This window comes from Salmo trutta, chromosome 2, assembly GCF_901001165.1.
Source record: "Salmo trutta chromosome 2, fSalTru1.1, whole genome shotgun sequence".
In the NCBI taxonomy this organism is placed as follows: domain Eukaryota; kingdom Metazoa; phylum Chordata; class Actinopteri; order Salmoniformes; family Salmonidae; genus Salmo; species Salmo trutta.
Window position 1 is genome coordinate 48,607,079 of NC_042958.1, and position 20,695 is coordinate 48,627,773.

Here is a 20,695-nt window from a genome sequence, read left to right on the forward strand (position 1 = left end):
GGTAGTGAGTGGAAACGCCACCCGAACGCTTCACATTTATACATCCGGTGAAATATCTGGTACTTTATCTTTGCTTACACTTCCTGGTACCAGGCGCAAGCGTACAACAGTAAAGAATGCTGACTTCGTCGCACACTGGATACAGGACTCGGGTAGGAAAGCTATAAAGAGGAAAATGATGTCGAAAACACATACACAGCCCCCGTCCTCGTCGGTGACTACGACCACCGGTGGACCTTCCTCCTCATCGTCCTCCTCGCCCGCAGGAGGCACGACGTCTCCCGCCAACGTCCTGCACGTACAGCCTGAGAAACCTCAACACTACACGTACGTAGACCACATATAGACACACACAACTTCACGTGTGTAACTCAACATAACAAAACACCACTGACGTTAAGGGAATTAGGTCAGTTGATCCTGTCGGATTTGAATTAAAGTATTCTCTCAGTTATCTCAGGTTTGGATTAATGTGTACCCGTTCTAGAGGCCTACTGGTGACTGAGTTGGTATGTTTTGGATAGGCAGAGGTGGACTGTTTGGGGAACTGTCAGTGTTTAGCTATCCATATGCAGAGTTGACCTGAGTTAACATTTTGTGTCTGGATATTATAATATGCAATACAATTACAATGTAAGACTCTAATAAGATTTGATGTAATGGTTGGTCTAATGGCCTATAACTTATGAACCAATTATATTTGTGTGTAAGAGAGCGACAACTATGCTATAACTCCTGCAGCATGCTATAGTTATGGTTTGGTGTCAAATATAAGACATGCAAAAATGCACTAGTCATTAAATGAATCACCACGTCACCTCTCTTTCCCTCTCTGCCCCCCCCCCCCCCCCCCCCCCCCCCCACTTGCAGGTATCTGAAGGAGTTCAGGACAGAACAGTGTCCTCTGTTTGTGCTGCACAAGTGTACCCAGCACCGACCCTTTGCCTGCTTCCATTGGCACTTCCTGAACCAGCGGCGCCGCAGACCCATCCGCAGGCGGGATGGAACCTTCAACTACAGCCCAGACGTCTACTGTACCAAATACGACGAGAGCACAGGCACCTGCCCTGATGCGGACGAGTGAGTCTGTGTCCGAGAGAGAGAGAGAGTGTTTGTCTGTGTGCTGGGGGGTACCAAGAATTGGTATTTTATTTAATGTATTGGTACTCAGATAGCACAGACAGAGACACTTGTTTTCTTCAATAAAAACAATGTTTTTGGGGCAAAATAATGGTCAATCCTTGAGTTCCCAACATGAATATATACTGAACATGCTCTACATTGCATAGTAAAGCACCTGGGATTGGGATTTATTTTCAGATTGAGGTTACTGTTTATCAATGAGGTGAGAGGATGCACCCACTAACGACTCTAGCACCTGTAACCATTCCGGTGAATAGCTGAAGTGATGGCTGTTGACTGCAGTGCTTTGCAGCTGAAAGCAGCACCACTCTCCCCACCTCCGGGCCATAACTCAGTCAGATCAGGAGAAGTGCTAACACATCACTTTCTCACACCTAGCCTAACCCATCACACACAAGGGGAATGCTAATGATGAAGACGGTGGCTCTGAGCCAATATCACATGACCCATCAAGATGTGTAAGTTGTTTTTCCCCTGTATGTTTTAAAAAATCATTTCCAATACAGTAATTGTATCTCTCAACGGTGTGATTTCCAGATGCCCGTTGCTGCATAGTACGGCAGGCGACACAGAGCGGAGGTATCATCTGAGGTACTATAAGACGGGCTCCTGTATCCATGAGACGGACGGGAAGGGCCACTGCGGTAAGAACGGCTCCCACTGCGCCTTCGCACACGGATCACATGACCTACGATGTCCCGTCTACGACGTCAGGTAGAGTAGAGACGTATCATACAGTATAATGACCCAAAGCCAGAGACGGGGTCTCAATCTTGTTGTCTAGGCTCTTTTGTCTGTTTAATTGTTCTGTTTCTAACTGGTCTCGTTGCCATGACGTCCCTCTACCCCTCTCAAGGGAGGTGCAGGTGATGGAGTCTCAGGGGGGGTCGGGGGCTGCAGAGGGAGGAGGAGGGGACGGGCTGGCGGCTAGTACCGCCCTCATTGAGAAGATCTTGAGTGAGGAACCCCGTTGGCAGAGTACGACTATACACAAACACTCATCATTTAACTGATCTAGGAAGATTCTATATGAAGGCCATGATTCCAATGCTAATACATTCCTCTTTCTCCACTTCTCTCTCCTCTCTTTCGCGCTCTCCTCTCTCTGTAGATAACAACTATGTGTTGTCCCACTACAAGACAGATCTGTGTAAAAAACCTCCTCGTCTGTGTCGCCAAGGTTACGCCTGTCCCTACTACCACAACAGCAAAGACAGGCGGCGTAGTCCACACAAACACAAATACAGGTACAAACAGGCGGAGTAGTCCACACAAACACAAATACAGGTACAAACAGGCGGAGTAGTCCACACAAACACAAATACAGGTACAAACAGGCGGAGTAGTCCACACAAATACAGGTACAAACAGGCGGAGTAGTCCACACAAACACAAATACAGGTACAAACAGGCGGAGTAGTCCACACAAACACAGGTACAAACAGGCGGAGTAGTCCACACAAACACAGGTACAAACAGGCGGAGTAGTCCACACAAACACAGGTACAAACAGGCGGAGTAGTCCACACAAACACAGGCACAAACAGGCGGAGTAGTCCACACAAACACAGGCACAAACAGGCGGAGTGGTACACACAAACACAGGCACAAACAGGCGGAGTAGTCCACACAAACACAGGTACGAACAGGCGGAGTAGTCCACACAAACACAGGTACGAACAGGCGGAGTAGTCCACACAAACACAGGTACGAACAGGCGGAGTAGTCCACACAAGCACAGGTACGAACAGGCGGAGTAGTCCACACAAACACAGGTACGAACAGGCGGAGTAGTCCACACAAGCACAGGTACGAACAGGCGGAGTAGTCCACACAAACACAAATACAGGTACAAAACATACACACATCCATTTGACAGAAACGGGTCATATGGCTTGAAACATCAGTTTTTTTTACTTGTGTCCCAAAAACATGAATAAAGTGTGGTCTTTCTCTCTTCAGAGCGCTGCCGTGCCCAGCGGTGAAGCACAGTGAGGAGTGGGGAGACCCCAGTAAGTGTGAAGGTGAAGAGGGTTGCCAGTACTGCCACACACGCAGCGAGCAGCAGTTTCACCCTGAGGTACGTGTTGAGCTCCATCCTCATCTCAAATCATAACTACGTCGTCCGTTTGTAGCGCTGGCAGGTTTGTGCCAAAGTTCCAGTTAACTACATTTGCTTAACAGAGACAGAACTCTTTGTTCAATGACTGTTTGTCTGATGTTCCCCTCCAGATTTATAAATCCACCAAGTGTAATGACATGCAGCAGTGTGGCAGCTGCCCCAGAGGCCCCTTCTGTGCCTTTGCACACCTAGACAACAGTAAGTGTCTTACGACAACCCCATAATCATGTGGTATGATTAAGCAATAAGGCCAGAGGAGGTGTGGTATATGGCCAATATACCACGGCTAAGGGCTGTTCTAATGCACGACGCAACGGGGAGTGCCTGGACACAGCCCTTAGTCGTGGTATATTGGCCATATATCACAAACCCCCGAGCTGTCTTATTGCTTTTATAAACTGGTTACCTAATGGAATTAGAGCAGTAAATTGTATAAGGTTTGATATATCACAGCTGTCAGCCAATCAGCATTCAGGACTTGAATCACCCAGTTTATAATGATAGTAAGTAACTTATCTTCTCTTTTTCTCCTCCTGTCCCCCAGAGCCCCCTATCAGTGAAGAACCCTTGTTTCAGACCCCCAGCTCCCCACCAGGCCCACTGGACCTGGGATGTTCCAGCCCTGGGGGCCGAGGTGGGAGGTCTGGGTCTCTGTCTGGAGGGCCGTTCACCCCGTTAGGGGGGTTGTGTGTGGCAGAGCAGGGCCTATTAGGGAAGGTGCTGTCGCTGTGTGAGGACGTGTGTGTGGGAAGTGAACCCCTCTCCCCCTGGGCTAGAGAGGGGGGGTACGGTAGGGCACCGGGGTACGAGAGGGAAGACCATGCCAAACAGAAGACTTTTGCCATGGAGCAACGCAACAGAGAAATGGCGTACCATCTCAGCAAACAGGTACCTTTTTATTGTTGTCAAAACAACCAGCTTCTAACAAACTATATTGAGCAAAAATATAAATGCAACATGTAAAGAGTTGGTTCCATGTTTCAAGAACTGAAATAAAAGATCCTAGACATTTTCCATATGCAGAAAAAGTTTATTTCTCTCAATTTGTGCACAATTGTGTTTACGTCCCTGTTGGTGAACATTTCTCCTTTGCCAAGATAATCCATCCACCTGAAAAGGTGTGGCATATCAAGAAGCTGATTAAACAACATGATCATTACACAGGTGCACCTTGTGCTGGGGACAATAAAAGGCCACTCTAAAATGTGCGGTTTTGTCACACAATGCCACAGATGTCTCAGGTTTTGAGAGAGCGTGCAATTGTAATGCTGACTGCGGGAATTACCACCAGAGCTGTTGCCAGAGAATTGAATGTTCATTTCTCTACCATAAGCCACCTCAATGTCATTTTAGAGAATTTGGCATTATGTCCAACTGGCCTCACAACCGCAGACCACATGTAACCACGTCAGCCCAGGACCTCCACATCCAGCTTCTTCACCTGCAGGATCGTTTTAGACCTACCACCCGGACAGCTGATGAAACTGAGGAGTATTTCTGCCCTTTTATGGGGAAAAATTCATTCTGATTGGCTAGGCCTGGCTCCCCAGTGGGTGGGCCTAGGTCCCCAGTGGGTGGATCTGGCTGCCAAGTGGGTGGGCCTATGCTCTCCTAGCTCCACCATTGGCTGCGCCCTTTCCCAGTCATGTGAAATCCATAGATTTGCGCCTAATGAATTTATTTCAATTTACTGATTTCCTTATATCAACTGTATCTTAGTAAAATCTTAGAAATTATTGAATTTATATTTTTGTTCAGTATATAATTACACATTATTGGCCAGAGTGTATGTTGCTGCTTCAGCCAGCTTGTCGTTGTCTTGCTGTCTTGCTGTCTTGTTGTCTTGCTGTCTCGTTGTCTTGCTGTCTCGTTGTCTTGCTGTCTCGTTGTCTTGCTGTCTTGTTTTGCTGTTTCACATTGTTGAATGCAGAAACTATACTGTAACTATACCATAACAACTACACTATAACTATACTATAACAATTATACTATAACTGTACCTATAACAACTATACTATAACTAGGGTTGCAAAGGGTCGGAAACTTTCCGGTAAATTTCCAGAATTTTCCCGGAGATTTTCCATGGGAAGTTAAGCGGAATTTTGCTTAAATTCATCAAAAAAGTTAGCTTATAAACAGTGAACCTTTTTTGTGGGATACACACAAGGCAATTCTAGGTGTTGTGATCCTTTTTGGTTAAACTATCCCCAATTCAATGGAAATGCATGCACAGTGTATTCTTCCATCACTTGTACAGCTGATTCTCAAGATCTTGCACGCTAATGAGATGCTATTGAGCCCACACTACTTCACTGTCTGAGCCAAGGACTACATGCTTTCTGGTAAGTTTTGATTACAGAACTGGGTGGGGTGAATATATTTTATGACATACATGATTTTTTGTTAACTACTAAATAGCAGCCTACAGCAAAGTGTGTTTAAATAATTTCTAACTTGTTAACAATTTATGCTATTTAGTTTTTGCTATCATGTGGGTTTTAGCTTGCTTGAGCCTGCTAACCGAGGAGTGTTAATTCACCTGTTTCTATACATGTTTCATTTTAAAACATTTATCTTACAAAGGAGTTGATTAATCTAACTGCTTAACTATTTATCTGTACATGGAATTGTATTTTTAATTTTTTTACTCATTTGTTTTCTAATCTTTACAGGAAAATGCCACAGGCACTATCTGATGTGTGGAGACATTTCACTGCAGCTAATGTAGAAGGAAAGCTGTGTGCATTTGCAAATACTGTGCCAAATCATATGTGAAGAATGCAACAAAGATGCAGAATCATCTGGCCAAGTGCATAAAGTTCCCTCAGCGCTCACAACAAGCAACCTCTGACAAAAGTCCCTCTACTTCTATTCGAGGTGAAAATTATAAATCAGACACCTTATCGATAGCAACAGCTCATGGTCCTCCTGGAATCAGAAGTTTTTTTGACTCAATGGAGGAACGTAGTCAGGGAAATGCTGATGAATGTCTTGCTCGAGCTGTGTATGCAACTGGTTCACCTCTGATGCTCACAGGCAATGTGTATTGGAAGAGATTTCTGAATGTGCTTCGTCCAGCATACACCCCTCCAACCAGTCATGCTTTATCTACTCATTTGCTGGATACAGAGTTCAAGTGAAGGTCAAGCAAGTCATAGAGGAAGCAGACTATTGCAATCATCTCTGATTGGTGGTTGAATGTTCGTGGGCAAGGAATAATAAACTATATCATCTCCACCCCTCAACCAGTATTCTACAAAAGCACAGGCACAAGGGACAACAGACACACCGGTCTCTACATTGCAGATGAGCTGAAGGCAGGCTACTATCAATGACCTTGAACCACAGAAAGTATTTGCACTGGTGACAGACAGTGCTGTGAACATGAAGGCTGCTTGGTCTAAAGTGGAGGAGTCCTACCCTCACACCTATTGGCTGTGCTGCTAATGCATTGACTCTGCTCCTCAAGGACATCATGGCACTGAAAACAATGGATACACTCTAGAAGAGAGTCTAGGAAATGGTTATGTATGTGAAGGGTCATCAAGTTATAGCAGCAATCTACCTCACCAAGCAAAGTGAGAAGAATAAGAGCACCACATTGAAGCTGCCCAGCAACACCCGTTGGGGTGGTGTTGTCATCATGTTTGACAGTCTCCTGAAGGGGAAGGGGTCTCTCCAAGAAATGGCCATATCACAGTCTGCCGATTTGGACAGCCCCATCAAGAGGATCCTCCTGTATGATGTATTTTGGGAGAGTGGTAAGCAGCCTGAAACCTATAGCAGTAGCCATTGCACGGGTTGAGGGAGACAATGCCATTCTGTCTGATGTTCAGACTCTGCTTGCAGATGTAAGAGAAGAAATCCGTACTGCCCTGGCACTTCACTGTTGCTCCAAGCAGAGGAAACTGCAGTTCTGAAATACATCAGAATGCGTGAAGACCTCTGCCTGAAGCCCATACACTCTGCAGCATACATGTTGGACTCCAAGTATGCTGGCAAGAGCATCCTGTCTGGTGCAGAGATCAACAAGGCCTATGGTGTCATCACTACCATGTCTCGCCACTTTGGCCTGGATGAGGGCAAGTTTCTTGGCAGTCTGACGAAGTACACTTCCAAGCAAGGGCTTTGGGATGGAGATGCAATATGGCAGTTGTGCCAACATATCTCATCAGCCACCTGGTGGAAGGGACTTTGGATCTGAGTCTCTTTCCCCTGTTGCCTCCATCATCCTACAAATCCCACCAACATCAGCCGCCTCAGAGCGCAACTGGTCCTTGTTTGGGAAGACACACACCAAAGCATGCAACAGGCTGACCACTACAAGGGTTGAAAAATTGGTGGACATCCGGGCAAATTTGAGGCTTTTTGAGCCTGACAACGAACCACCCTCAACAAGGTTTAAAAGTGACAGTGAAGATGAGGGCTCAGTCTGATGTTCAAGAGATGGACATTGAGGAGGTCAAGGGAGAAGACATGGAAGCCTGAGAGGAAGACAACCAAAGCTTTAGTTTCTAGACTATCATTTTACAGATGTATGTTGAAAACGGTTTTGGGAGATGCGATGGATCATTCAATATTCCCTTTCTTTTGTTGTCCCATGTGAAGATTCAACTAATTTAATTAAAGTTCAATTCGTAACTAATTTTTTAAATGTATTTCTATTGGAAGGATTTAATCATTTGCAATTATGTCTACTTATGATGAGGTAAAATGTTTGTGTTCCTGTCTCCATATGATATGGTAAATATATCCAATGCAAAAAAACATCTTCGTTTTAATGGTATTAATATTAATTTGCATATATTTCTGTTTAATTCCCATTCATTCCCATGGAAAGTTTCCACCTCTGAATATTCCCCAAAATGTGCAACCCTAAATATACTATAACTATTACTAACTATACTGTTACTATAACTATACTATAGCTAACTATACTGTAACTAACTAGCGAACTATTCTATAACTTACTATACTATAACTAACTATACTATAACTTACTATAACAAACTATACTCTTAACTATGTTATACTATAACTAACTATACTATAACTAATTATACTATAACTAACTATACTATAACTTACTATAACTAACTAACTATACTCTTAACTATGTTATACTATAACTAACTATACTATAATTATTACCATAACTGTAATATAACTAACTATACTATAACTAACTATTCTATAACGAACTATACTATTACTAGTTCTACTCTAACTATAACTAACTACCATAACTCTACTGTAATTAACTCTACTATAACTAACCCTACTATAACTAACCCTACTATAACTAACCCTACTGTAACTAACCCTACTGTAACTAACTCTACTATAACTAACTCTACTATAACTAACTACTATAACTAACTCTACTATAACATAACTAACTCTAACATAACTAACTCTAACTCTACTAGAACTAACTCTACTATACTAGATCTAACTCTACTATAACTATACTGTACTATAACAAACTATACTATAACTGTACTATAACTAACTATACTATAACTAACTATACTATAACTATACCCAACCCACTGTTTGTCTGCATAATGATTGTATCACCACCCTTCTCTAATCTGTTTCTCTCTAGGACCTGCTGGTGTTCCTCCCAGTGGGTAGTCCTCTGAGTCTGTCCTCCAGTGTTCCCTCCAGCCTGGCAGCCACCCCTCCCAGCCCGGCCCCTCCAGGACCCCTCCACCACGGACCCCCAGCACCAGGCCTTTCCTCAGGCATGAATGCCAACGCACTGCCCTTCTACCCCACCAGCGACACCGTCGAGTCTGTAGTTGGTGAGTCAGTCATATAGGCACAGAAGACTCTTTCAACTCTTATTACTCTTAAAGTCAGAGGAGCTGGTCACTGTAGTAGCTAACAAGTAGCTAACTATTGTAGTTTACTTCCTAACATTCCATTCAATAAAAAAAAACTATATTTATCCCTGAGGGGCAATTACATAGGTTATCTATGAAGAATATTGACACTAGATCACTTGATTGCCATGGGACAAGGGCTCTAAATTAACATTTTTCATTGGTAGCACTAGTGCTCCCATCTTAAAAATAGTTAGGAGCACAACATAAAATCTAGGAGCACAAGAATATATATTTTTGTAATTGATTGAGATATTGCAAATGAGGCCAAAATGAATTCTAGCTACTTTTGAGGCACATGTTGAGCTCTAGAAATGAATATTTAATCCTGTAAAGACATTTGTTTATTATAAAAAGCTCAATGTTGATACAAAAATCTGCCATTGAAATTGCAAAGTCATTTGTAGAATAAGTTTCTACATTGTGTAAAAGCACTATGTATTGAGATGCATTACATTGGAAATTGTACACTGTCTTTTTAAGAGTGTCAAGTTTGTGAGTGACATGCAAGGGCTCAGCCATTCATTCATTGCTTTGATCATTGATCTTCTAAAGAAACTATCCGTTTTCCTTTCTGTGCCCCCAGATGTTTAGATATACTGGTAAAGTAACCAGGATGTCAGTTAGCTAGCAAGACTGATGCCAGTGAATGGTTTTGGAACTGATCTTCGACATGGTTTTTGAACAGGGCCTACAAACAAACTATTTGGTCCACTGGCAGGTAGATTAAAGAAATCTACCAGCCACTCAGAATTTTACCAGCTAATACATTTATTCGCCATAACACTAAAATCCACACAACTTTATCCGGGTTTTGGATATCCCCCATTGTTTTCTGGTTTTCACTCTCAAAATCACACCTTTTTAAAATAGAAAAACAACAGAATTGGATGTTCAAAGTCCACAACAATGCTTAAACCACATTAGGAGACCACTTTTGAGGTCTGGGGAAGAAAAATATATAAATATTTAGGAGGGTATAGTTGCCCTTTTAATGTCAATTGCCCACCTCAAGAGACTGGAGTTTGGCTGGCAGTGTTACTGTACTGCATGCGCAATAGCAGAGTTTGCAAAACAAAAGACCACCCGATTGAAACAAATCATCACGATATCATATTATTCTGCCAGGTAAGCCAATTTTGCAGTTAACATTTAATTTGGAAAGTTTTCTGGGAACGCCTTTAGAAATGACTGGCTGGCTACAGGACGTGGTAGACAGAGGGATTCCCATGCCGTCACGTCTTCATAAAGTTACAAGAAATACAACAATAACAGATGCCTTCTTTAATATTCTTTACATGTAAGCTTTGGGTTGATGGATGCTTTGGCTGGCTTTTTTTCTCCAGGGCGCTCAGAAACAACGGCCCAGTGAAAGTAATAGTTGCACTAATAGTTATCTGGGAGATTTCTCTTCCTGGTCCTAAAATAAAATGTCAGGTCGCACAGAAAAATATCTAGGAGCACATGCGACCAAAATGGATGCCCTTGTGTGGGACAGATCTGAGTAATTAACGTTTTGTTTTTGTTGATGTGATGTATAGAGTCAGCTCTGGATGACCTGGACCTGAATGTCTTTGGGATGCCTGCCCTGGAGAGAAGCCTGGACAGCAGCTCAGCTCTGCCCCGAGCCATGCTGGGTGGGTTTGGAGCCGAGAGACACACACACACACACACACACACACACACACACACACACACACACACACACACCTCTACCTGAAGTGATTGTAATGTTTGATTGATTCAATTATTGATTGATTTTTGCAGGAGGGAACCAGCTCAAGAGTTCAGCTCCTGTCAACATCCCAGGATCCCTCTGCAGCTCCGCCCCTTTCAGCTCGCCCTCGCCCTCGCCACCAATCAGAGCCCACCAGTCACCATTCTTCTCCGCTCATCTATCGCAGCCTGGACAATCAGAAAGCAGCTTCTTGGGGCCATCTCATAGCTCTCTAGGTTTGAGAACATATTTTTGGATCATGTATTTGTCTGTTAGATTAGAGGTGATTTAAAAATGTGCCCCAACATTTTCCCGTACTTTCTAGAGACACCTCAACTTAATAAATATTTCTCATGTCTCCTGTATTGCAGGTCTGAATGGTATGAGCAGTAGTATCTGGGAGCATCCGTCAGGCCAGGGTTCTCCCGGTACACCGCCGGCCCTGCTACCCACCATGGGCCAGAGCATGGAGGCAGCCCGGGTCCGACAGGAACTAGACGATGCTAACAGACTACTGAAACACTGGGACCACACCTGGAGACATACAGCACAGGTACGAGGAGTGTGTGTGTGTGTTTGTGTACACCAATAAACCATAAAAAGGGTCAGTCTTAAGAAATGTCCCTCTTCCTTCCCTTTTAATCGCTCCGTTGCTCTCTCCCTCTTTTCTCATGTTTCTCCCTCTCTCTACATCACTCTCTCACTCCAGGCGTGGGCGGCGTTGAAGTCGGATGCGGAGGAGTCTCGTGGCTCGGCCGGTCGGTTAGCTTTACAAGCGGAGCGTGCCAGGCAGGATGAGGAGGAGGCGCAGAGACAGACCTCCTTCCTCCAGGAGGCGCTGGACGGCATGAGGACAGGAGAAAACCCCCACCTGGCCCTGCACCAGCTACAGCTGATCCACAGACTGCCTGTAGAGTGTGTGGTCAGTTTGCAGGCCCAGCTCTGTACATGTCTACACACCGTGGAGCAGGTAGGGGATACGCTCACATACACCCAGAGCCATGCTTGTTGACGTGAAACATTCCCCAAGTAACTAGCAGGCTTTTCTCTTTCTTTCTGTGTTTGTCTCTTTTTCTTCTCTTTCTCTCCTTTTTTCCCCCTCTCTCCTTCTTTTCTCCTCTCTCCCTCTTTTTCTCCTGTCTCACCCCCAATCCAGGTGGTGTATAGAAAGCAGAGGCAGTGTTGTGTGATGTGTGGAGGGCAGGGCTCAGTCTCTCAGCCCTGTAGACACGGTCTGCAGTGTGACAGCTGCTCTGCAGAGTGCCCCCTCTGCCCAGAACAGACCCTGCATCAGTTATCCTGACCTAACTCCTCAACTAGCTACAGCTCGGCGGATCCCCCAACACTGATCTCAGACCAGCCCTAGTCACTTACTCAAAACAGCCCAGTTGACCCTAAAACTAAGTGACAGACTTTAGACCAGATCCAAACCAGTTGTTCTAACGCTATTGAGTATAGGTAGATGCTCTGTTGTTTCTTTCCTCTGATCCTAGATCAGATATCCTCACCCAGAGACCAGCCTGCTGTCCCTATAGTCAAATGATTCAAGATCAGAAATGTTTTACTCAAACACTGCCTGTGCATAACAAATGATTCGGGATCAGCTCTCCTCACTACAGACCTGACTTTCACCATTACGAACTTAACCACACAACTGACTCCGAGTCAGTTAAGGGCACGCTTGACTTCTGTTCCATGACGCTACAGCCTAATGCCTCGATCACACCGACAGCGTCATTAAGTTTTGACAATCCAGAAGTACATTGATTTCCAATGGAACGCTGTGTTTGCCTTGCAGCATTGTGTTGCAGAGACAGTTGCAGTGCGTTCTGTGTTATGCATACATTTTGATTTATCCAATGTATATGTCAAACTGTATGCATAGATGGTTTGACAGAAATGGAAGCAGAAGGTGAATGTTGAACTTTTGTTGTACACATCCAGATGATGCTGCCTACTATTTTCCACAATTACGCTGTCAGTGTGATTGAGGCGTTAGGGACCACCGCTGATGACTGCTGGGAGTACAATTTCTTAGTTTTTACAGTTAAAATAAAAACATTTTGTATTTTTCATAGAATTTTCAGGCTTTTTCTAGAGAAGTGAAGGCAAAGTCAGTGGTTATTGTTTTGCTAACGAGACTTCTAGTCAGAGGAGGAATAGGCAAGCATCTCAATAGTTTAAAAAGGCTTCTTCTCCCTTCGCACTCTGAAACTACAGGAAGGGAATACGGTGGAGGTCTATAAAGAAATTACAGATGAAGGAATGACAGCCCTGTTTAGACTATTTGGATGCAGCAGTTTGTGTGTTACGAATAGTCTCTGTACGTGACTGACTCTCAGGTTTGCTGTCTAATAGTATTCTTTAACTGGAAAGATGGGGGCATGTTAACACAATCTTGAAAAATATACTAGTCAATTGTGTAGTCTTTGAAATGATGTATATTAGTTAATTTAATAACAAGGTGCTTCATGTTAACTCAAATACCATCTAGTTTCTGTCAAACAACCAGACTTTAAAAAATAAATAAATCAAGGTATCATTTTTTGGGGGGGGGCATAATTTACATTTGTAAGCATTTTAACATTTCACAGTATTTCAAACGGGTGTCAAATATACATTGTTTTTGTATGTCATAATTACCCCTTGCACTGACCACACCAGCTATCAGGTACCACCTCTGCTTTGGACGCAGCAGGGGTGTGTGTGCTTGTGTTGCTATCCGGTGAAAAGGCATGATCACTGTGAAGAACACCTGCACTATACACAGACACACACCTGGCACACAGTCCATCCCTTTACTGCATCCACCAACAGTGTTTCATTGAGTCTGTTTTGGTATAGAACAATAAAATACATGTCTATTTTTGTTATTCTCATCGTTTCTCCTCCTGTGACTGTTTCTCTCTCTGTCTGCGTTTCTTCACAAACACCTGGGCCTCCCTCTCTCCTCTCCTGGACTCCAACAGCTTCAGAATACTGTCATCTGGACAAAACGAGCACGCTTCAGTATCATGCAAGTATGTGTTAATTTTCACACAACTTAATTCTAGATCATACCGTTTGGTTTGGGGTGCATGAGTGGCAGGCGTATCTGGGCCGGGGAAGGGTCTGGCTGGTACCCTGGCCCCCCTCCGACCCCCGGCACTGCCCTCAGAGCCAGGAAGGCCTCCCCCTCGAAGTCGTCTGTTCTCAGGGTGTCATAGTCCAACACTGTCACCACCAGACACGCCCCCACAGCCTGGCACTGCTCCACTGACACCATACTGACAGGGAGGGAGGCAGGGGTACATGGAGAAGAGGACAAAGAGGGGGATGTGGGAGAGATTGATTACCTATATAGTTCCTGAGGGTAGGAGACAAGGTTGAAATGGAAAAGGTGGTTGTAACTCTTAACATGTTTTCAACAAAGATCTGAGACTTGGATTATCCGTCTGCCACCAATGTAGCAACGGAGGGGGCAGCAGTTGGAGCTAGGGCTTACAACTCGAAGGCCTCGTCGAACAGGGGGTTGAGGTCACAGTTCTTGATCTGGGTGGTGCGAGGCTCCACCTCAGGGAACACATGACGAGGCTCCAGACATAACTGGACAAACGGATCACTGGAACCTGGAGAGACACCAGAGATATCTGATCTTTAAGAAGACCTGTCTTGTACTTTCCCTTGATCTATATGGATGTAAAAGAGACGAGAGGAAACCACTGACCGTTGGAGTCCATGGGTAGGAGATTAGCTGCATTCAACACTTCCACTCTAAGTCTAAGGTCAGACCTCCTGTAGGATGCTATGAGTGTGACTGCGCCATACTTTTCTCCACTGTAAACTTTCTGTTACACAAATGCAGATTCAATCCAATTTATTCTGTATAGCTATGGTTTTTCGCTGCTATACAACACCAATAGAATACACTCTTACCTGTTCCCATACTTTCCTATCCAGGAATTTCTCTATGAGCTGCTGGCAGTTGAGAGAGTTGTGTGTCAAGTGAGATTTCAGACTCTGAATGAATTGAGGAGAGCGCAGAAAGAGAGGGTTATTGTACAGCGTTCATAACACAAGGTCACCCTTTTCTACATGCCCTTATAGAACCAAGTTCTAACAATATACTGTGCAATGTAACCAACATGAACTCACTTTGTAGTCGTCTGTGTGTAGGGTCTCCAGTGGCAGTCCGTTCCCCTCAGCATAAAAACACTGCTCCAGACACTGCAACACAGTCAGAATTGTCCTGAAGTGTGTACTTAAGAAAAGTATTAACCTGGAGTGTGTACTGCAGTACTATACTAACCTGGAGTGTGTACTGCAGTACTATACTAACCTGGAGTGTGTACTGCAGTACTATACTACCCTGGAGTGTGTACTGCAGTACTATACTAACCTGGAGTGTGTACTGCAGTACTATACTAACCTGGAGTGTGTACTGCAGTCGTTGACAGAACACCATGAGTCCTCCCTCTTGTTTCTGCTGTGTAGCCACCTGGTATAAGGTTCTTATGGAGTTAGTCCACAACGGAGTCAACAGACTAGGGAAGGGAGGGAGATGAAGAAAATATTTCAAAGGCTTGGAAACCACTGCTCTAAGATATTCATAGAGGTATGCTGGAAACCACTGCTCTAAGATATTCATAGAGGTATGCTGGAAACCACTGCTCTAAGATATTCATAGAGGTATGCTGGAAACCACTGCTCTAAGATATTCATAGAGGTATGCTGGAAACCACTGCTCTAAGATATTCATAGAGGTATGCTGGAAACCACTGCTCTAAGATATTCATAGAGGTATGCTGGAAACCACTGCTCTAAGATATTCATAGAGGTATGCTGGAAACCACTGCTCTAAGATATTCATAGAGGTATGCTGGAAACCACTGCTCTAAGAACACAGAGGGTAATACATCCTCAGTACTGGTTGAACCACAGGTGTGTGTGTGTGTGTGTGTGTGTGTGTGTGTGTGTGTGTGTGTGTGTGTACACACCTGTTAAAGTTCTCCTGGACCAGGTTCTCATTCATGTACTGCAGCTCTTTCTCCAGATATTTCATCAGAGGAACCACAGCCTGGGATGGTGGACATATGGAGCAGTACAGTAACATCCTTTACATCAGCCATCGTAAACTAGGACCCTGTGTTTCCGACAATCATGTCACATGACCTGGATTTTAAAAGCTTAAAATAAAGGTTTTTAACGAACTCCCATTTTATTTTTATGTCAGATGGTCCAGCACCATCAGACAATAGAGCCTCACAGTGGAAGTGTCATAATACCCATAAAACCTAGCGGTCAAACAAGGAAATGGTTCCAATCGTTTTTCCCATAGGGGATTTTAGAAACCCTTAAAATAAGGTCTTTGTTTTGTGAAGGCTTACCCTGGCGTGACGTTTTGATAACCATGTAAATCTCTCTCGGACAAGGTGACTTTTATCAATATAGTTGGCTCTATTTATACTTAAATTCCAAAATTATAATTAGCATCAAAGTAGACATCGTTCAAAACTACAAAACCCTGCAAGTTCTACCTGACACCGTTTCTAACAGGTATTGTGTACAGATAAAACTTGCCCAACACAGTTTTCAGATTTGTCAATTTAAACAAATGTAGCAAATTTATTAATTCCTAAATTTAGCTAACATTAGATAGTTAATCCAGAGATTCTTAACTTTGCCTCGATTCGTCACTCTCATCCAGAGCATCATGGCATTTGTAGTTCTGTATGATAGCCATATTAGCAGCTAATTAGCAATTCATTTTGGTGGGTAAATACAGGTGAATGTATTGACAAAATGTCAGCTTGTCCTAGAGAGATTTACACGGTTATCAAAACATCACACCAGGGTAAGCCTTCACTAAACACAGCCCTTATTTTAAGTGTTTCTAAAATCCCCTATGGAAAAAATGATTGGAACCATTTCTGTGTTTCACTGCTAGGTTTTATGGGTATTATGACTCATACTGTGGTACTCTATTGCTTTCATTCTAATTTCTGGAGATAAAGGGTCAAGTCTAGGTAATGTGACATGAGAGCCCAATACGTAGAGCCCAATACGTAGAGTCCTAATCATCGTAACACAAAAGGAAATGGTTGTCTATAAATCCAGTATTGCTGAATTGGAAATGGCTAATGATGAGTTTCTTACATCTTCAGTGGACTTGGAGGGGAGTCTGCGTCGAGTAGACATGCTGCGGACGTATGTCTCAATGTCTGAATTCAGCTAGAGAGAGAAAGAGACAGAGAGACTTGAAATTCTACAATTTCTCAATATGGTCTGGGTCTCTTTTGACTCCGCTCCATCTAAACCCTCCCCAGCCCTCTCTCCTACCTTCCGTCCAACAGTCTCTAAGGCAGAGCGTATCTCTCTGCTGAGGACCCCCTGTGCATGCTGCAGCTGTGAGGGGAGCACGTTGTGGAACTGAGGTTCCCCTATCACATGACGTGTGCGTTCTCGAAGCCCTGCCCAGTTGAGCTGCTGGGGCAGGCGGGTCAACACCGACCTCAGGTGTTCCAGGTCATTCACTACTACACACAGCTGGAGGAGGAGGAGGGAGGGGAGCGGAGGGAGGAGGGGAGAGATTGAGAGACACAGAGGGGTGGCAATTAACACAATTCATTCACTTGAATGTAGTTAAGAGAAAAGGAGATAGAGAGAGAAGGACAAGAGGGAAGAAAGATTGAGCAGAGGGGAATGAAAGTGGAAGAGATACGAAGGAGGAGTGTTCTTTCCTTCACCTTGTTGACAGCGCTGCTGTGGTCAGAGTTCTCAGACAGCGCTCTGACTCGCTCCTTCAGGATACGACAGTAGTTCACCACGATCTTACACACGTCCTGAACACACACACACACATTAAAATGAGCTAAATCTTGTATACCAACGATATTAAATGTGTGTATTTTGTTTTTTACCTTTATTTAACTAGGCAAGTCAATTAAGAACAGCTTCTTATTTACAATGACGGCCCACCCCGGCCAAACCCAGACGATGCTGGCAATCACAGCCGGATATGATGCAGCCTGGATTTGAACCAGGTACTGCAGTGACACCTCTTGCACTGAGATGCAGTGTCTTAGACCACTGCGCCACTCGGGAGCCCCAAGTATGATAGAGCGCGTTCTTGTCTGATTATGATGAGATACTATGTGTATTTGCATGATTATGCATTTTTGTGATGCACTACCTCAGTGAGTTTGACCATAAGCATGAAGGCCTCCTCAGGGTCTGGCCAGGAGAGCTGCTCCCACAGCTGACAGATGGGCTGGACACAGGCCACCAGGTCTACGGCTGATGTGCTGTGTTTGATGGGCGCCATCCCCGACTGAAGCGGCTGCAGCTGGGGGAAGAGAGGGTGGACGGGTTGAGTATCTCACCTAGCTTTAAGGTGTATAGTATATATTACCTGGTATCTATTCTGTAAACTGGCTGGTTCGAGCCCTGAATGCTGACTGGCTGACAGCCATGGTATTAGACCCTATACCATGGGTATGACAAAACATGTATTTTTACTGCTCTAATTACATTGGTAACCAGTTTATAATAGCAATAAGGCACCTCAGGAGTTTGTGATGGCCAACATACCACTCTGCGATGCGTCGTGCCTAAGAACTGTCCTTAGCCGTGGTATATTGGCCACATATCACATCCCCTCGGGCCTTACTGCTTAATTATACTGCTTCACTAGGTGTTGTGTTATAACAGTATGTTACCTGGTCCACCTGAACAGCTCTCTCCACCCTGTCCTGAGTGGTGCTGAAGGCCTTGTTCAACCAATAGGGAAGCGCCTCGCGGAAGCCCTCGTGGAAGTTAGTCAGCTCCAACAGTTTAACACTGAAACAACGCAACAGCCTTAGCTCTACACTGAGTGTACCAAACATTAGGAACATCTTCCTAATATTGAGTTTCACCCCTCCCCCCTCTTTTGCCCTCAGAACAGCCTCAATTCATAGGCTGCATGGACTCTACAAGGTGTCGAAAGCATTCCACAGAGATGCTGGCCCATGTTGACGCCAATGCTTCCCACAGTTGTGTCAAGTTGGCTGGATGTCGTTTGGGTGGTGGACCATTCTTGATACACACGGGAAACTGTTGAGCATGAAAAACCCAGCAGCGTCACAGTTCTTGACACAAACCGGTGCACCTGGCACCTGCTACCATACTCCGTTCAAAGGCACTTACATTTTTGGTTTTGGATGTTTAAGCCTTTAGGACAATTGAGACATGGATTGTGTATGTGTGCCATTCATTGGGTGAAAAAAAGATATGTGTAGTTGTACTGAAGCTGTTCTAAGGGGGGGAGGGGGCAACTCAATATTAGGAAGGTGTTCTTAATGTTTTGTACACTCAGTGTATATAGTGTAGTAATATGAAGTACTGAGTATGTATCAGGGAGTAGTGTGTTAGTAGTATGTAGTACTGGGTATATAGTATAAGGGAGTAATTTGTACTACCGAGCAACGTTCACTCCAAAAAAAATTGTCATTGAGCAAATTTCAAGTGTTTACTGTGAAAACTTCCAAGTGGGCTACTGTGGCCATTTGATTATAATGTTGGCCTACCAGAGTGGGCTACCATAAAAAATAATGGAGAAAAATGTATCCCATAATATTTTAACATGGAAATAGCTGTTCTATCATTCAGCCTACAGTAGCAGCCAATGTGTTGTGTTCAATGTAGGCCCTACATTCCACTAGACTTTTGAATAAAACATGCAGGGCTTGACTTTAACCTGTTTATGCACTTGTCCCTCAGACAAGGAGCTGACTGAAGAAATCACTTTACAAAATAAAATTTATTATTATTCCCATACCATTATTACAGAGAATGAGACAAATTATGCTACCCTCTGACTATTGGCTACTTAGCTTATTCAAGACCGTCTCATAATACAACACTGCCCCTTTAAGACATAAAAAGCTCTTTACCTGACTGGCTTTTCAAATATATCTAGAAATGTAATGTGTTGTGCTCTTGTTGGAAGCAACCACTCCCCCATTGCTGACTACAAATGATCTATAACTGGGCTAATAACTCACTAACTAGTAAAGAATATGAACACGTGGCTAGATGCAGCTCTCGCTTTGATCTCAAAACAAGCGCATCAACTCACGACCGCTCATGCTGTAAACACAGTCCAGTTCAAAGTGAATGGCACAGATACATATTTGGCCATCGCTATTTGCATATAGGCCTCATTCAGCTCTGATTGGTTATGACCCCCCGTCTGTGTACAGGCCTGAGTCGTGCTTGTCAATGGAATAGTTAGTTTTGCATAGTTTCTTTTGTTTCGGTATATTACAATTGAAATTCCCACAGTTGAGCAAAATGTTGATACTGTTAACTGAAGGGGAAAACTGAAGAAAGTTGAGTGAGGACTCATATTTATTCTGCAAGGCAGGAGCTGCGCGCACTCGAATGCGTGCAGCTAACAAGGTTCGTTGCTACTGAGTATGTAGTATAAGGGAGTAACCTCTGACCTTTTCTGTAGAAAGGCCTTGTCTTTGTGGATGGCCTGTAGACTCAGGTAGAGAGGGAACAAGCCATTGGCTAGACTCTGCTCCATCTTACCCTCCATTTGGTTTAGGGTGTCCCTCACCTCCCCCGCCAACTGAGAGAGAGAGAGAGACACAGAGAGACACAGAGACAGAGAAAGAGAGAGAAGCAGTGAGTTACACAGTGGAGAGAGGGAGTAAGAGACGTAGAGAGTAATGCAGTTATCTTTCACAGCCACTTACCAGGGAGTCCAGCTTTTGGTAGACTATAGTGAACACATCAACCTGCACAGCACTACAGAGAGAGAGAGAAACCCATTCAAGTCCATTCATGTGATTAACAGTC

General features: G+C 44.1%; 2 protein-coding genes across 2 annotated transcripts in view; one reads left to right on the forward strand and one right to left on the reverse strand.

Moving 5' to 3' along the window:
- LOC115156311 (RING finger protein unkempt homolog) lies at positions 1-13,739 on the forward strand. The gene is made up of 14 exons (XM_029703780.1): positions 1-327; positions 871-1,080; positions 1,681-1,857; positions 2,000-2,121; positions 2,255-2,390; positions 3,106-3,223; positions 3,376-3,463; positions 3,810-4,153; positions 8,874-9,072; positions 10,695-10,790; positions 10,921-11,106; positions 11,242-11,423; positions 11,580-11,840; positions 12,027-13,739. The coding sequence occupies exons 1-14, from the start codon at positions 176-178 to the stop codon at positions 12,171-12,173; spliced, it is 2,418 nt and encodes an 805-aa protein (XP_029559640.1). The 5' UTR covers positions 1-175; the 3' UTR covers positions 12,174-13,739.
- LOC115156308 (protein unc-13 homolog D) overlaps positions 13,306-20,695 on the reverse strand; it is a 15,304-nt gene continuing 7,914 nt past the window's right edge. Inside the window, exons 20-34 of the mRNA XM_029703766.1 lie at positions 20,593-20,644; positions 20,335-20,465; positions 18,568-18,688; positions 18,042-18,194; positions 17,596-17,691; positions 17,189-17,395; positions 17,006-17,080; positions 15,847-15,926; positions 15,279-15,393; positions 15,005-15,076; positions 14,786-14,869; positions 14,577-14,697; positions 14,355-14,478; positions 13,931-14,136; positions 13,306-13,856 (exon numbers count right to left, since the gene is read on the reverse strand). Coding sequence (XP_029559626.1) covers positions 13,747-13,856; positions 13,931-14,136; positions 14,355-14,478; positions 14,577-14,697; positions 14,786-14,869; positions 15,005-15,076; positions 15,279-15,393; positions 15,847-15,926; positions 17,006-17,080; positions 17,189-17,395; positions 17,596-17,691; positions 18,042-18,194; positions 18,568-18,688; positions 20,335-20,465; positions 20,593-20,644 — 1,747 coding nt within the window. The 3' untranslated portion in view covers positions 13,306-13,746. The remainder of the gene's footprint in view (positions 13,857-13,930; positions 14,137-14,354; positions 14,479-14,576; positions 14,698-14,785; positions 14,870-15,004; positions 15,077-15,278; positions 15,394-15,846; positions 15,927-17,005; positions 17,081-17,188; positions 17,396-17,595; positions 17,692-18,041; positions 18,195-18,567; positions 18,689-20,334; positions 20,466-20,592; positions 20,645-20,695) is intronic.

What these genes read in the sequence shown, in the direction of transcription:
- LOC115156311 (XM_029703780.1), top strand. Translation starts at nt 176, where the DNA reads ATGATGTCGAAAACACATACACAGCCCCCGTCCTCGTCGGTGACTACG. An exon ending in AGCAGCAGTTTCACCCTGAG is followed by an intron (nt 3,224 to 3,375) that starts GTACGTGTTGAG and finishes GTTCCCCTCCAG; the next exon opens with ATTTATAAATCCACCAAGTG. An exon ending in CTTTGCACACCTAGACAACA is followed by an intron (nt 3,464 to 3,809) that starts GTAAGTGTCTTA and finishes CCTGTCCCCCAG; the next exon opens with AGCCCCCTATCAGTGAAGAA.